The sequence below is a fragment of the Phalangium opilio genome, unplaced genomic scaffold (assembly GCF_054372755.1).
Source record: "Phalangium opilio isolate 3A_F unplaced genomic scaffold, DU_Popi_V2 ptg000002l_1, whole genome shotgun sequence".
Taxonomy (NCBI): domain Eukaryota; kingdom Metazoa; phylum Arthropoda; class Arachnida; order Opiliones; family Phalangiidae; genus Phalangium; species Phalangium opilio.
This window is the reverse complement of record NW_028324144.1, coordinates 3,195,864-3,210,665: the sequence shown is the minus strand read 5'-3', so window position 1 is coordinate 3,210,665 and position 14,802 is coordinate 3,195,864. Positions and strand designations below refer to the sequence as shown.

The window sequence follows — 14,802 nt, the reverse complement described above, 5'->3', positions numbered from 1 at the left end:
ACCTTTAGAACGTCATTAACTTCGTATATTTACCTTTAGAACGCCATTAACTCCGTCCATTTCCTTTTAGAACGTCATTAACTTCGTATATATTTCCCTTTAGAACGCCATTAACTCCGTCTATTTACCTTTAGAACGCCATTAACTCCGTCTATTTACCTTTAGAACGTCATTAACTCCGTCTATTTACCTTTAGAACGTCATTAACTCTGTCTATTTACCTTTAGAACGTCATTAACTCCGTCTATTTACCTTTAGAACGTCATTAACTTCGTCTATTTACCTTTTAGAACGTCATTAACTCCGTCTATTTACCTTTAGAACGCCATTAACTCCGTCTATTTACCTTTAGAACGTCATTAACTCCGTCTATTTACCTTTAGAACGCCATTAAAAATGGTCTATTCTTTTAGAACCTCCACCACCTTGCGCAATGCGTAAAGACGAAGGTCCAGTTCCATGGTGGGGTCAGAAAGGAACTGACCTTAACCATTTAGAGGAATGCGAAGTTCTCGATAAGCGACCGGGGATGACCTTCCTTAAATACCGTTACCCACCTAATTGGAGTCAACCTGATGAGGTATATCGGATTAATTGATGTTGGTAATTAACGGTAGAAACATCGTGAACGTTAATTAATACTTAGGTAAGCTTCATTAATCAAACTGGAGAGAATTTATCGTTTCCGGCCGAGTTTTCCGTTGAAAAACAGAAACAAGGTTCGGGAGAGAATGTAGCTCGGATTTTGGGTTACATTTATCCCTTGGGAGGCAGAGTTAATGATGATAAGAAGATGAAGATGGAGGTCTACTTTAAATCTGTTCTACGGATAAGTACTGATGATAATGAAGATAATTTGGTTCGTATCATTTATTTTACTTTTTTTTTTGGGGGGGGGGGCGGATTTTTAGTGTTTTAATTAGTTTTCTAATTAAGAGGGGTTTTTTTTTTGGTTTTTGTTTAATTGTAGGAGGTTGTGGCCAATCATACTTCGAATAATTATTCTATCGTGATTGTTAGACGTCATAATAATAGGACGCTATTTAGAAGAGATTCGCCCAAGCAACGATATCTAACTGATTTTAGAATGTATCTTCCCGTTTCGGATAATTCTAGCGCTGTAATGAATATTGTTTGGAATGCTTTTAAACATCGAAGGGAAGAGGTAAGCCTTGACCTTTATGCCTATTAATCGGGGGCGTTTTAAGCCTATTAATCGGGGGCGTTGTAAGCTGTTAATCGGGGGCGATATAAGCTATTAATCGGGGGGCGCGGTAAGCCATTAATCGGGGGCGCGATAAGCCATTAATCGGGGGCGTTGTAAGCCATTAATCGGGGGCGTTAAAAGCCATTAATCGGGGGCGTTAAAAGCCAGCATTTGAGCCTAGTTCTCGCGAATTGTTAAGCGAAATAAGGAGTTTTGAATTGCAACAAGGCAGTTTTTGAAACATTTCAGAAAATTCCAATGCGATTTTTGGAACCATATCGCAGCGGTAAAAGCTGCGCGGAACTTCCAACGTGTTTGGCGTGTAACAGTGACGCTGATTGCGGATGGTGCCAAGAAAAGCAACAATGCCTTCTGAGGGGTGGTAAAACCCGTTGCCATCAATATCTCGTAACAACCCCTGAAGAATGTACTGGATGTGGAAGTTACATTGATTGCGAGAGTTGCATTGGGGTAAGAATAATTCGGTCTCTTTTACCTTATGGATGACCCCCATAATAAACTGTGAAATAGTATGAAAAACTACGCGGGAAGGGGGGCGGCAAACTCCGCTGACTCTTCATTTTGGGAGGGGGGGGGGCAGAAGTTTTATAAGGGGTCATTTACAAAGAAATGAGGATTTTGGTTGAGGGGTCATTCACAAATTTTCTTGGGGGGACATTCACAAAGAAAGCGAGGATGATTTTTCTTGAGGGGTCATTCGTAAAGACAGCCAGGATTTTTCTTGAGGGGTCATTCGTAAAGACAGCCAGGATTTTTCTTGGGGGGAAATTCACAAAGAAAGCGAGGATGATTTTTCTTGGGGGGACATTCACAAAGAAAGCGAGGATGATTTTTCTTGGGGGGACATTCACAAAGAAAGCGAGGATGATTTTTCTTGGGGGGACATTCACAAAGAAAGCGAGGATGATTTTTCTTGAGGGGTCATTCGCAAAGAAAGCGAGGACGATTTTTCTTGGGGGGTCATTCACAATGAAAGCCGGGATTTTTCTTGAGGGGTCATTCACAAAGAAAGCGAGGATGATTTTTCTTGGGGGACATTCACCAAGAAAGTGAGGATGATTTTTCTTGAGGGGTCATTCGCAAAGAAAGCGAGGACGATTTTTCTTGGGGGGTCATTCACAATGAAAGCCGGGATTTTTCTTGAGGGGTCATTCACAAAGAAAGCGAGGACGATTTTTCTTGGGGGGTCATTCACAAAGAAAGCCGGGATTTTTCTTGAGGGGTCATTCGCAAAGAAAGCGAGGACGATTTTTCTTGAGGGGTCATTCTCAAAGAAAGCGAGGACGATTTTTCTTGAGGGGTCATTCGCAAGGAAAGCGAGGACGATTTTTCTTGAGGGGTCATTCGCAAAGAAAGCGAGTACGACTTTTCTTGGGGGGACATTCGCAAAGAAAGCGAGAATTTTTCTTGGGGGGACATTCACAAAGAAAGCGAGGACGACTTTTCTTGGGGGGACATTCACAAAGAAAGCGAGGACGATTTTTCTTGGGGGGACATTCACAAAGAAAGCCAGGACGATTTATCTTGAGGGGTCATTCACAAAGAGAGCGAGGACGATTTTTCTTGAGGGGTCATTCGCAAAGGAAGCCGGGATTTTATTGGGGGTCATTCACAAAGATAGCCAAGATTTTATGGGCGCCATCCCCAATATAAGCTTTTCACTTAAAATTTACTGTTTTTAACTCATTCCTATAAATTATTGAATCTTAAAATTGTAGTCGAGCCCATTTTGTGAATGGTTAGTGGAAGACGCTCATTGCACTAGAAGAGGCAGGTTTCCAGATGCTGTAAAAGGAATTGGGAAATGTCCCGCACCTTGTCATATGTAAGATTAATATTCTGTACCCTTTTTTATGCAATTAGCATGAAAAACGGTGGTTTTTAACCCTTTAACCCTTCCTTGATGTTTCATAGGCGCAATAATTGCGCTTCCTGTTTGGGCGACCCTGGTCGTTGTGCCTGGTGTGAAGAACAGAAAACCTGTTTCCTTTTTGCAACTTACACTACTGCTTATATGTTTGGAAGATGTCGAGAATGGATGGATGAAGATAGACGCTCTCCAACGTAAGTGTTATGCAATTATATCTAAGATATAATTTGACTTCGTTTGTGTTTTTATATTTTTTAATGATTTTTCCTTTTTTTGTTTTTTGTTTATTTAAATAAGAGGGTTATCGGGACGCGGAGTGCAATGTAAAGATTGCTCAAGACACACTAAATGCCAGGCTTGCTTGATGGACCTTGGTTGCGGTTGGTGTAGCACCAAAGTAGACTCCACTGATGGTGCCTGTGTTCTAGGAGATTTTGCCGGACCCGAATCTGGTAATTACAATTTTTGTAAAATATTTATGCATGGTCCCTATTGAATTTATTTATTTGTTTATTTATTTATTGATGACCCGTTTGAGATTTGTCCAGGCATTCATTAATTTTTATTTTGTGTGAATATTTATCACTTGTTGTTTCTGATTTTTTCCTTAATATTTATTGATTACCCCTGTAAAATTTAAGCATGGTCCCTGTTGAGATTTGTGGGGGCATTCACAATTTTTTTTTTACTGTGAATATTTATCACGCATATTTTTGAATTTTTATTTTTTTAATGTTTAGCGACGACCCCTTTCAAAATTTATGGATGATCCCTGTTTCGATGCGTGTGTGTGTGGGGGGGGGGTCATTTATTACATTACTTTTTATTCATTTTGAATATGTTTCCGACTTTTTTTCTTAAAATTTATGGATGATCCCTGTTAGGAACGATGTGTGTGAAGTGGGGGTCATTCATTTATTTTTTTCGAATATCTGTAACATGTTTTGATTATTTTAATATTTATGACACCCTTTTATATTTATGGATGGTCCCTGTTGAAATATTCATTAATTATCATTTACTGTGAACATCTGGCAAATTTGGTTTTTAGTATTTATAGATGACCCCTTTTGAGATGTTTTTTGGAGGAAGGGGGCATTCATTAATTTTCATTTACTGTGAACGTCTGGCAAATTTGGTTTTTAGTATTTATAGATGACCCCTTTTGAGATGTTTGTAGGGGGAAGGGGGCATTCATTAATTTTCATTTACTGTGAACGTATAAACGGTGGATTTTAGAAACCCTAGTTTTGGACGACATTGGAATGTGTGTGTTTATGAAGATTTATTTGTAATTAGTTTATTTTTGTGTATGTTTAGGGAGTTGCGCGGATTCACTTGTGTTTGATACGGCAAACGTCACAAATACATCCGAAATATTTGAATGGTCCTACTCAACGTGTCCGGATGTTAACGAATGCAAATTAGGCTTAGCAAAATGCCATGAAAATGCTACTTGCATTAATACGAATGAAGGTTATCAATGCAGATGCAAGGAAGGTTTCAAAGGAGATGGTGACAAAGAATGTAACAAAACGTAAGTAATTTAATTTAAATATTTAAGTCTTTAACTTTTTTTTTTTTATTAGAATTGTCTTTAACTTTTTTCGCGCGCTTTAATAATACCCGACTTTTTATGGTAAAACTTTTGAATCCCCGACTTTTTTTAGGGAAAAATTAATTCCCCGAGTCCCCCCCCCCGACTGTTTTTAGGGAAAAACTAATTCCCCGACTTTTTTAGGGAAAAACTAATTCCCCGACTTTTTTAGGGAAAAACTAATTCCCAGACTTTTTTGGGGAAAAACTAATTCCCCGACTTTTTTAGGGAAAAACTAATTCCCCGACTTTTTTAGGGAAAAACTAATTCCCAGACTTTTTTAGGGAAGAACTTTAAATCCCCGACATTTTTAGGGAAAAACTTTAAATCCCCGACTTTTTTAGGGGAAAACTAATTCCCCGACTTTTTTAGGGAAGAACTTTAAATCCCCGACTTTTCAGGGATAAACTTTAAATCCCCGACATTTTTAGGGAAAAACTTTAAAGGGAGCCACCGGAGGGTATGCTAGCCAGTCTGCCTATTCGTTTCAAATTTCGACGCTGCACTTTTGTGGCGCTGAATCTGCACGTCCAACTTTGTTTCAGTTTTCTGTGGGAGAAGCCTGGTTCTAGGTGGCCATGGGGGGATACTTTCTATTCACTCCCCTCGTAGCTAGAAGAGGGCTCGGAAATCCGCGGGAGGGAAATGCAAACCCTCCGATGGCTCCCTTTAAATCCCCGAAATTTTTAGGGAAAAACTTCAAATCCCCGACTTTTTTAGGGAAAAACTTCAAATCCCCGACTTTTTTAGGGAAAAACTTCAAATCCCCGACATTTTCGGGATAAACATTTAATTAAATTTTCGTTAAGCCTTTGTTTTTGATTTAGTAATTAATTCCAGGCCGTTTAATAATTGACAGATTAATGTCACGTGACTATAGCAAGAAAAAACACATTTTTATGAGTTTTTATTTATTTTTTCCAATACAGTTGTCCAAAAGCGTGTGAAGAAGGAATCTGCTCGGAAGAACCAGACTTTAAGTGCTTGTGTAAACTGGGGTGGACGGGAGAGGTTTGCAATATTTCTTGCGGATGCAATAATCACAGCACCTGCTTAAAGAAAGTTGGAATTTGCGACGAGTGTCACAATAATACTGAGGGAGACTCATGCGATGTGTGTCGGTGAGTGGCAAAAAAAAAACCATTTCTTTGGCATGTTTTATATTTTTTCTTTTGTAAATTTGGGATGAATTTGTGTGTCTTTGTAATTTTGGTGGCTGAAATTAAGCCCTGGGACGGCATATTGCGCTGCGTAATTTTATAGAAGACCCCTTTTAAGCCTACACGGTAATATATTTCAAATTAGAAATTTATTAATGACCCCCAGACAATTATTATAACTTTACCGTCGGTCCCCGTCGTATAAAGACCCCTTATAAGCCTACACGGTAATATATTTACATTTAGAATTTATTAATGGCCCCCAGACAATTATTGTAACTTTACCGTCGGTCCCCGTCTTATAAAGACCCCTTTTAAGCCTACACGGTAATATATGGACATTTAGAATTTATTAATGGCCCCCAGACAATTATTGTAACTGTACCGTCGGTCCCCGTCGTATAAATACCCCTTTTAAGCCTACACGGTAATATATTTACATTTAGAATTTATTAATGGCCCCCAGACAATTATTGTAACTTTACCGTCGGTCCCCGTCTTATATATATTTTCGCGCCAACCAACCACCCCCATGGCTTCCCGCCAAAGGGACCCGTTCGTTTTTACGCCGCGTATATGTTAGCTTCTATCGGAGACAACAGCCCGACCAATCCGAACTTGCCGAAAATCGGGTGACGTCACCGAGGCTCGAGCCGCGCTGCGATACTGTTGGCCAAGGTCAGAGCGTTTCCAAGCGCTATTAAGCGATTTTCGCCATTGTTGACGAGCCGAGGAAGGGAGGTAGAAACGCGGCTTCGTCAAACTCTAGCTCGTTCCGACTCGGATCCCGCGATGTCGTCCATCTTTTGGCGCGCTTTTCCCACCTGATTTTCGCGCCTCGCGCCTAAGTCCGAAAATCGAATGGATTCGCGCTAATGACACTACAGTTTACGAATAAAGAAGATATAATTGAAGCTAAATGAATAAATGAATGAACTATAACGAAAAGAGAATCGGTTTGATTTCGACATTCTCAAGAAAGGGAAATTTCGGGTAACGCGGCTTTGATGGAGCAAAGATCCAGTATGAACATGGAGGATTCCGGAGACGGCTGTAATCTCTTGAACGAGAGTGGAGGAAAGAAAGAACGGTCCGATAATTGGGGGACGCGCGAAACCGAGGCTTTGATACAAGTTTGGAAAACTCATTACGTTTCGCTGGAAAGTATCACTCATAAAAGAAAGGTTTACAAATTAGTCAGCGATAGGCTGAAAGAACTCGGACACGATCGAAACATTCCCGCCGTTCAAGCCAAAATAAACAAACTGAAAACGCTCTATCGCAAAAATCGACCCGATCCGGCGACGGGTAACAAGAAACCCAAGTGGCGTTTTTGGGAAGCCGTGCACGAAGTGGTCTTGCAACCGTTACAAAGACAGGGGATCAGGGATCGTATTGGACCGGCCGGAATTACCCGGGAAACTGGACCAACTAGTCCATCAATCGTCACCGACGAGGAAAATAACGCGGAAGGACACGCCGCCTCCTCCGCCGCGACTACTAACCCCAAGGCTTCCGCCTCCAGTACTAATCACTCGACTACTAATGCCGAGGAAAATAATGACGCGCCAGGTGCGTTGTTTCGCTTTACATTTCCGCGCGTATTTAAAGGGAAATTACGCATTCTCTGATTGGAGGGATCAGCGGGAGGCGCGTAACTGGGCCTGGGGGAGGGGGGCTGTGATTAACTTAAACGTTTTAGGTCGAGTTCGCATTACGAAATTAATTGCCATTAACTTTTAATTATGAATTACGATGGCAATTTTAAAAATATGTATTTTCGCATGGACAGGGCCCCCAGCCGATTTTTTTAAAATATTTATAGGTATTTTTTCATAAAAAATATAGGATTTTATAGGACAGTTTTAAAAAATATAGGATTTCATAGGACAGTTTTAAAAACTATAGGATTTCATAGGACAGTTTTAAAAACTATAGGATTTCATAGGACAGTTTTAAAAAATATAGGATAGTTTTAAAAAATATTGGATTTTATAGGACAGTTTTAAAAAATATAGGATTTTATAGGATAGTTTTAAAAAATATAGGATTTTATAGGACAGTTTTAAAAAATATCGGATTTCATAGGACAGTTTTTAAAAAGTATAGGATTTTACAGAGCAGTTTTAAAAAATAAAGGATTTTATAGGACAGTTTTAAAAAATACGGGATTTTATAGGACAGTTTTAAAAATATAGGATTTTATAGGACCGTTTAAAAAAATTTAGGATTTTATAGGACAGTTTTAAAAAATATAGGATATTATAGGACAGTTTTAAAAAATATAGGATTTTATAGGACAGTTTAAAAAATATATAGGATATTATAGGACAGTTTTAAAAAATATATAGGATATTATAGGACAGTTTTAAAAAATATAGGATTTTATAGGACCGTTTAAAAAAATTTAGGATTTTATAGGACAGTTTTAAAAAATATAGGATATTATAGGACAGTTTTAAAAAATATAGGATTTTATAGGACAGTTTAAAAAATATATAGGATATTATAGGACAGTTTTAAAAAATATATAGGATATTATAGGGCAGTTTTAAAAAATATATAGGATATTATAGGACAGTTTTAAAAAATATTGGATTTTATGTAGGACAGTTTTAAAAAAGTATAGAATTTTATAGGACAGTTTTAAAAAAATATAGAATTTTATAGGACAGTTTTAAAAAAATATAGAATTTTATAGGACAGTTTTAAAAAAATATAGAATTTTATAGGACAGTTTTAAAAAATATAGAATTTTATAGGACAGTTTTAAAAAATATCGGATTTTATAGGAATTACAGGACCCCTGCACGTTAATTTCCCCATCCATCTAAAGGGGATATACATTGAATGCGTAATTAAACTTTAAAATTTGACAGACCAAGGCTTAGGTTTTGTTTATACTTATTTTAATAACGGTTAGAAAGTACAAAAGCGAAGGATAAACAAGCACGTGCCAAAAAGGGAAACGCGGCTAATCAAGCCCGTCGCAAGTTGACTGTCAGACACGATGAGGTTTTAAAGAAACTATTACAAGAAGAGGATGAATCTCATACCCTCGTCCAGAAATTAAATTCATCCTATCACGAAACCGTCAGCAGTTTAGTCCAGATGCAAAAAAAGTGCAACGAAAAGTTGATTTCCCTTATGTCTACTTTCGAGACTCATTTGAACGCCACGCAGCCTCAAAATAGTAATAACTCAACTACGGCTACTCCATCCCGGCCCTTGAGCAACTCTTCTACCTCGCAATCGTCTTCTTCACCTTATCCTCAAGCCATGAACGCTTCCCCTCATCAACATCAACAGCAATTTGCCAATAGAAGTTCTCACGGTTCCCATGGTGGTGGTTTACCTCAACATTTTCAAAGACCTCAAAGTCATTTTCCTCAAGCTATGCCATCTTGTCGCCCGCCAAGTATGCTTTATCAGCAGCAACAACCACCTCCTATGATGCAACCGCCTCCGTTACCAGTACCACCCACACCCCCTTTAAGTTTCCCGGCATCGTGGAATCCGATGGCCATTCAATCAGAGACTTTGATCGCTTTGCTATTTCCTAACCTAAGAATGGCTCTTCATAATTTGCCAAAAGAAGAAAATAACGATCAAGGTTCCTTAAAAGATCCGGATGAAGAAATTGACGCTGACGATTCGGATTGATTAATTAATTAAAGTGTTTTTAATTATTTTTATTCTTTTAAAAACAAAATGAGAAGATGAAATGAAATAAAATACAATTTTCTATGTCTTTGTGTGTGAGTTTTTCGTTTAAGGTCTATTTTGGTCTATTGGGGTGTTCAAGTAGGACAATCTCCCGCAAAATAGACTCTTCTGTGTCTTTTGCGAGTGTTGTCGTTTCTTAAGGTCTATTGAGGTGTACATGTGGGACAATCACCCGCAAAATAGTCTCTTAACGCGTTGCGAATTTGTTTAGCGCGTTCGCTGCTTCCTTGTGAGCTGTACATTGGTTGGCGTGAGAGTAAAGTGTCCTCTTTACTGGTTTCTAACCATTTTGGGTCAAAGGGAACTTTACGATCTTCGCACATGTTGTGCAATGCCACGCAAACGTCAATGGTAGCCGTAACTGATTCCATCTTTAGATCTAGTTTCCGTAGAAGTCGCCTCCATCTGCCCTTAACCCTGGCAAAAGCGGTGTCAGCAACACCACGTGCACTGCTTACTCGGCAGTTGAAATCTATCTCGGATGGGCTCAGAGTTTCGTGGCACATGTAGGGTTCTTTAAGGGCAAATAATTAGTTATTGATTTAGGTTAAGGAGGGAATCCATGTAATTAGTTTACCAATTAACCATGGCTCCAAACCAAATCCAGAATCTCCCAGAACTAAGTATGGGACGGATGTGTGTATAATGGGTCGTTCGTCCTTGGGGAATGCCGCTCCCGAACATGCTTTTTTATAGAATGCGCTTTCTCTAAATGCTGTTGAAATGTCGTGTCGTCCTGGGATGCCTGATTTTAGCCACCAAAATTTGCCATGAGCATCGCAGATTGATAATACAATAACGGAATACGTTTCCTTGGCGTTATAATAGAGGTAATTTGTGGCTATCTCTCTCGGAGGTGAAAGGGGGATATGATAAGCCTCCAAAACCCCAATAACCATGGGAAACTGCCATATTTGCTCAAATTCCTCCGCCATTTTTCTAACTGATACTTCATCGGGCCATTTTATGTGCTTAGGGACGAGGTGTTTGTTAGCCGCGACTAAAAATGATTTTAAACAGTCGTGTATCGTTGATCTCCCAACCCCAAACATTCCAGCTAAATTTCCGTAGTTGCAGTTACTTCCCAACATTTTTAGGGCTACCCCGACTTTCTTAGTAACCGGTATAGCTTCTCTGAAACGCGTATCTTCCTTTGTTAAATCGCTCTTAACCATATCGACCAAGTAATTGAACGTAGCCCTATCAACTCGGAAATTAGATATAAATTCCTCATTGGTAAACTGAGGGACACTTTCGTCCCACCATTGGCTACTTCGAGGTTTAATCCATACTCTAGGTTTCTTGTCAGGGCTGAAAATATAATAATTAAAAATATTTATAACCAAATACGTTTTTTACGCAATTTTTGTTTATATGATTCTTCCGAATCCATCCCATCCATTGTCAGTTAAGCCTTGGTACCTTATTCCTAGTAAGTAGCAAGCGATTGCTGCCGAATTTTTGCGTCGTTTTTTAGTGATTGCCACAATTGATTGTTGAATATCCATTAATTGCGCGATCATTAGTAAAATATTAGTTGCTGTTGTCATATATTCGTTTATTAAAATCAATATAACCATTGCTAACTCGGTAGCTACCGCGTTCGGCGCCATTTTATTTTCCGACTTTGAGAAGCCAATGTCAAACAAGTCGTCGCGTAGTGTTATAAAACGCGGTCCACCCTGAGTTTTGTTAATACTGAGAAATGATTGGTTTTTGGTTTAAACGTTTTAAGCACCTATAGCCAATCACGTTTTGCGTAAAATGTTTGGAAATAAGATTAAAGGTTTTTGTTGATAAAATGAGAATTTGAGAAAACGAAGTTTTGTTGATAATTGCAGGGAAATTAGTTGGAAAGCAAATTTTTCTTGATAATTGTAGAGAAATGAGATAATGTGGTTGATAATTATAGAGAAACTATAGATTGAAAACTAAATTTTGTTGTAGTTGTAGAGAAACTAGATAGAAAACGTGGTTTTGTTAATATTTAAAGAGAAATTGGGTTATGTATGTAATTTTTAGCCCTGGGAGCTATGGAAACCCTCTGTCCACTGAAGGTTGCCAAAGATGCGAATGTAACGGTCACGCTGATGAAACCAGGGGTTATTGTAACAACTCTACAGGAAATTGTTATTGCACCGACAACACTGAAGGATTTTATTGCGAAAGATGCAAATCGGGATACTATGGAAATCCAAGGTACTTGCTCTTGCTTTGGATCAAATTAGTCGCTTTTTTTAAAGAAATTACGAAACATAAAATTGAATTTAATTTTGAACGCGAAGCAATGGAGGGTATTGCTACTTGGAATGTGGCTCTCGGCAGATTATTAGAAATGTTACAAGGGGCTCATTGGGAAGCCGGCGAAACTCGAAAAATGGTAGCTCTCATTGTTTGTGGATACTAACGGAACATTCTCTAACTGATGCCGTCACCAATGAAGATTTGCTACTGTACTTAATTTTGAAAAATAAGCGCTAACGGTCCAGGGAGCCCAGCTGTCCTATAATTCCTATAAAATCCTATATTTTTCAACCTGCATTATATTATCGTTTAATTTCATGAATGGTCCTGTATTATCCTATAATTTCATGAAAGGTCCTGTATTATCCTATAATTTCATGAAAGGTCCTGATTATCCTATAATTTCATGAAAGGTCCTATATTATCCTATAATTTCATGAAATGTCCTATATTGTCCTATAATTTCACGAAATGGCCTATATTGTCCTATAATTTCATGAAAGGTCCTATATTATCCTATAATTTCATGAAAGGTCCTATATTATCCTATAATTTCATGAAAGGTCCTATATTATCCTATAATTTCATGAAAGGTCCTATATTATCCTATAATTTCATGAAAGGTCCTATATTATCCTATAATTTCATGAAAGGTCCTATATTATCCTATAATTTCATGAAAGGTCCTATATTATCCTACAATTTCATGAAAGGTCCTATATTATCCTATAATTTCATGAAAGGTCCTATATTATCCTATAATTTCATGAAAGGTCCTATATTATCCTATAGTTTCATGAAAGGTCCTATATTATCCTATAATTTCATGAAAGGTCCAACAATAATTAGGAATTCAAATTTTTGGCTGGGCTCCCTGGCCCATTACTTTAATTTGTAGAAGTTCTGTTTAAATGGGTCATTTGGTTTTCTAACAGTACGGAGACCCCAGTTGTCTTGACCATTCACTCCGACATGAACGTTAGTTGTCCCCATAACCACGTTTACGTTTACGATGGTCTTCCGGAGTTTGTGGCATCTAATCGATTAAACAAACTACTCGGAGCTTATTGCGGTTCTAGTCTAAAACAGCCCATAATAGCTAAATCAACGTCCAGTATTTTGACCATTTATTACGAAGCTTGGGACGTTAATCAAGGTTTTAACGCCACTTTTGAAAGAGTACCTTTTTGTAAAGCTTGTACGACACCAGAATGTCGCAAAGCTTGCATTAAAGGAAGCTCTTGTCCTAATTGTTCCGACGGAGTTGGTGCTTGCTACGAAGTAAGCTCTTTAGAAGGGAGGTTAGGGTTAAAAGGATAATTAAGCGTGTTTTTATCATCGATTGATTCTTCTACTAATTATAAGACCAATCTGCATAATAATACCTCTGAATGATTTTAAAATTAAAATTAGTTTGAGTGGGATTTCATGGATAATTTTAAATAAGCACCTCCGACCAATCACGTAACACCCTGCCTTCCTGTTAACAAAACTTCCGTTCCACACTCATCTGCATATAGGGAAACATCCAGGAAATAATACCTCTGAATGATTTTAATATTCAAATTAGTTTGATTGATATTTCATGGATAATTTTAAATAAGCACCTCCGACCAATCACGTAACGCCCTGCCTTCCTGTTAACAAAACTTCCGTTGCACGCTCATCTGTATAGTGAAACATTATAGGAAATAATACCTCTGAATGATTTTAATGTTCAAATTAGTTTGAGTGATATTTCATGGATAATTTTAAATAAGCACCTCCGACCAATCACGTAACACCCTGCCTTCCTGTTAACAAAACTTCCGTTGCACGCTCAGCTGCATAGTGAAACATCCGGGAAATAAACTTTCAAACTTTGATTAAACTTTGATAATACCTCTGAAGGATTTTAATATTCAAATTAATTTGACTGAGATTTCATGGATAATTTTAAATAAGCACCTCCGACCAATCGCGTAACGCCCTGCCTTACTGTTAACAAAACGTCCGTTGCACGCTCTATATCTCGCACCACGATTGCCAGTCACATCGCGCGCAATTTTATCAAATGCCGCGCCAAATTTCATTCGTCGTGGAGCGACGTGCCACGAGTATTTTGTTAACAAGAAGGCAGGGCGTTACGCGATTGGTCGGAGGTGCTTATTTCAAATTATCAAACTTAACCAATTTGAATTTTAAAATCATTCGGAGGTAGGTATTTCCTGGATGTTTCAATATGCAGATTGGTCTTATAATTAGTAGAAGAATCGATAAAAATAAAAAATCACTTGATTTATCTTTTCACCCTACCTTGAAAGACATATTGTTATTACAACGTGGTTAAAATTAAATTAGGATTACGGTATCTGTCGATGTACTGATGGTTTCGGTGGTATCGATTGTACACTACCCTTGCTTCAATCGTACGTCCAATGGACGTTACATTACGACCCTAATTTGCTCATATCAAACCAAACTTTCCCACTACCTCGAATGGGACATACTTTAATCGCTCATAACCGACGTTTATGGTTATTCGGTGGATATTCAACCGTCGGTGGGGAACTAAACGATACCTTTTTCTTCGATGTCTCAAGACAAACTTGGGAAGAGGTATTTTTGTGTGTGTATTATTTTAATTAGGGATATTGGTGGTTTAAACCGAAGTTTTTAGGTTATAACCAAACGAAAGGAGGAAGTAGGACCGCTTCTTGGCAGGCATTTTCATGGTAGCGCTTTAGTTGATGGCATTCTGTATATTTATGGTGGAATTAACAATGAGGATAAGAAAGGGGGTGTTTTGGGTGATTTCTGGAAGTACACTCTCGCTCATAATGAATGGAGTCCGTTAAGACCACCTTCATTGGTTAGTTATAATTATTTTTAAGGAAAGGGGTAGCAAACATAACATTATGCCTTAAAAGAACGGAATTTTTCTAAATATAAAAGGAATTAAATATTAAAATTAAAATAATTAAAATAATTAAATAAA

General features: G+C 38.0%; 2 protein-coding genes across 3 annotated transcripts in view; both read left to right on the top strand.

The window, feature by feature from the left end:
• Positions 1–14,802, top strand: part of Megf8 (multiple EGF like domains 8) — a 33,986-nt gene that overhangs the window by 5,259 nt on the left and 13,925 nt on the right. For both annotated transcript variants that reach the window (XM_089840301.1, XM_089840298.1), the window contains exons 7-20: positions 414–580; positions 647–859; positions 971–1,165; positions 1,457–1,678; positions 2,947–3,053; positions 3,143–3,292; positions 3,396–3,550; positions 4,419–4,635; positions 5,625–5,816; positions 11,604–11,780; positions 11,867–12,034; positions 12,761–13,106; positions 14,166–14,423; positions 14,485–14,676. In XM_089840301.1, coding sequence (XP_089696427.1) covers positions 414–580; positions 647–859; positions 971–1,165; positions 1,457–1,678; positions 2,947–3,053; positions 3,143–3,292; positions 3,396–3,550; positions 4,419–4,635; positions 5,625–5,816; positions 11,604–11,780; positions 11,867–12,034; positions 12,761–13,106; positions 14,166–14,423; positions 14,485–14,676 — 2,759 coding nt within the window. The remainder of the gene's footprint in view (positions 1–413; positions 581–646; positions 860–970; positions 1,166–1,456; positions 1,679–2,946; positions 3,054–3,142; positions 3,293–3,395; positions 3,551–4,418; positions 4,636–5,624; positions 5,817–11,603; positions 11,781–11,866; positions 12,035–12,760; positions 13,107–14,165; positions 14,424–14,484; positions 14,677–14,802) is intronic.
• On the top strand, positions 6,807–9,607 carry LOC149718286 (uncharacterized). Its single transcript, XM_089840314.1, has 2 exons — positions 6,807–7,427; positions 8,779–9,607. The coding sequence occupies exons 1-2, from the start codon at positions 6,863–6,865 to the stop codon at positions 9,516–9,518; spliced, it is 1,305 nt and encodes a 434-aa protein (XP_089696440.1). The 5' UTR covers positions 6,807–6,862; the 3' UTR covers positions 9,519–9,607.

Excerpts from the sequence above, each read along its gene's own strand:
- LOC149718286 (XM_089840314.1), top strand. The coding sequence starts at position 6,863 with ATGGAGCAAAGATCCAGTATGAACATGGAGGATTCCGGAGACGGCTGT. Across the intron at positions 7,428-8,778 it reads GGAAAATAATGACGCGCCAG|AAAGTACAAAAGCGAAGGAT; the intron begins GTGCGTTGTTTC and ends AATAACGGTTAG.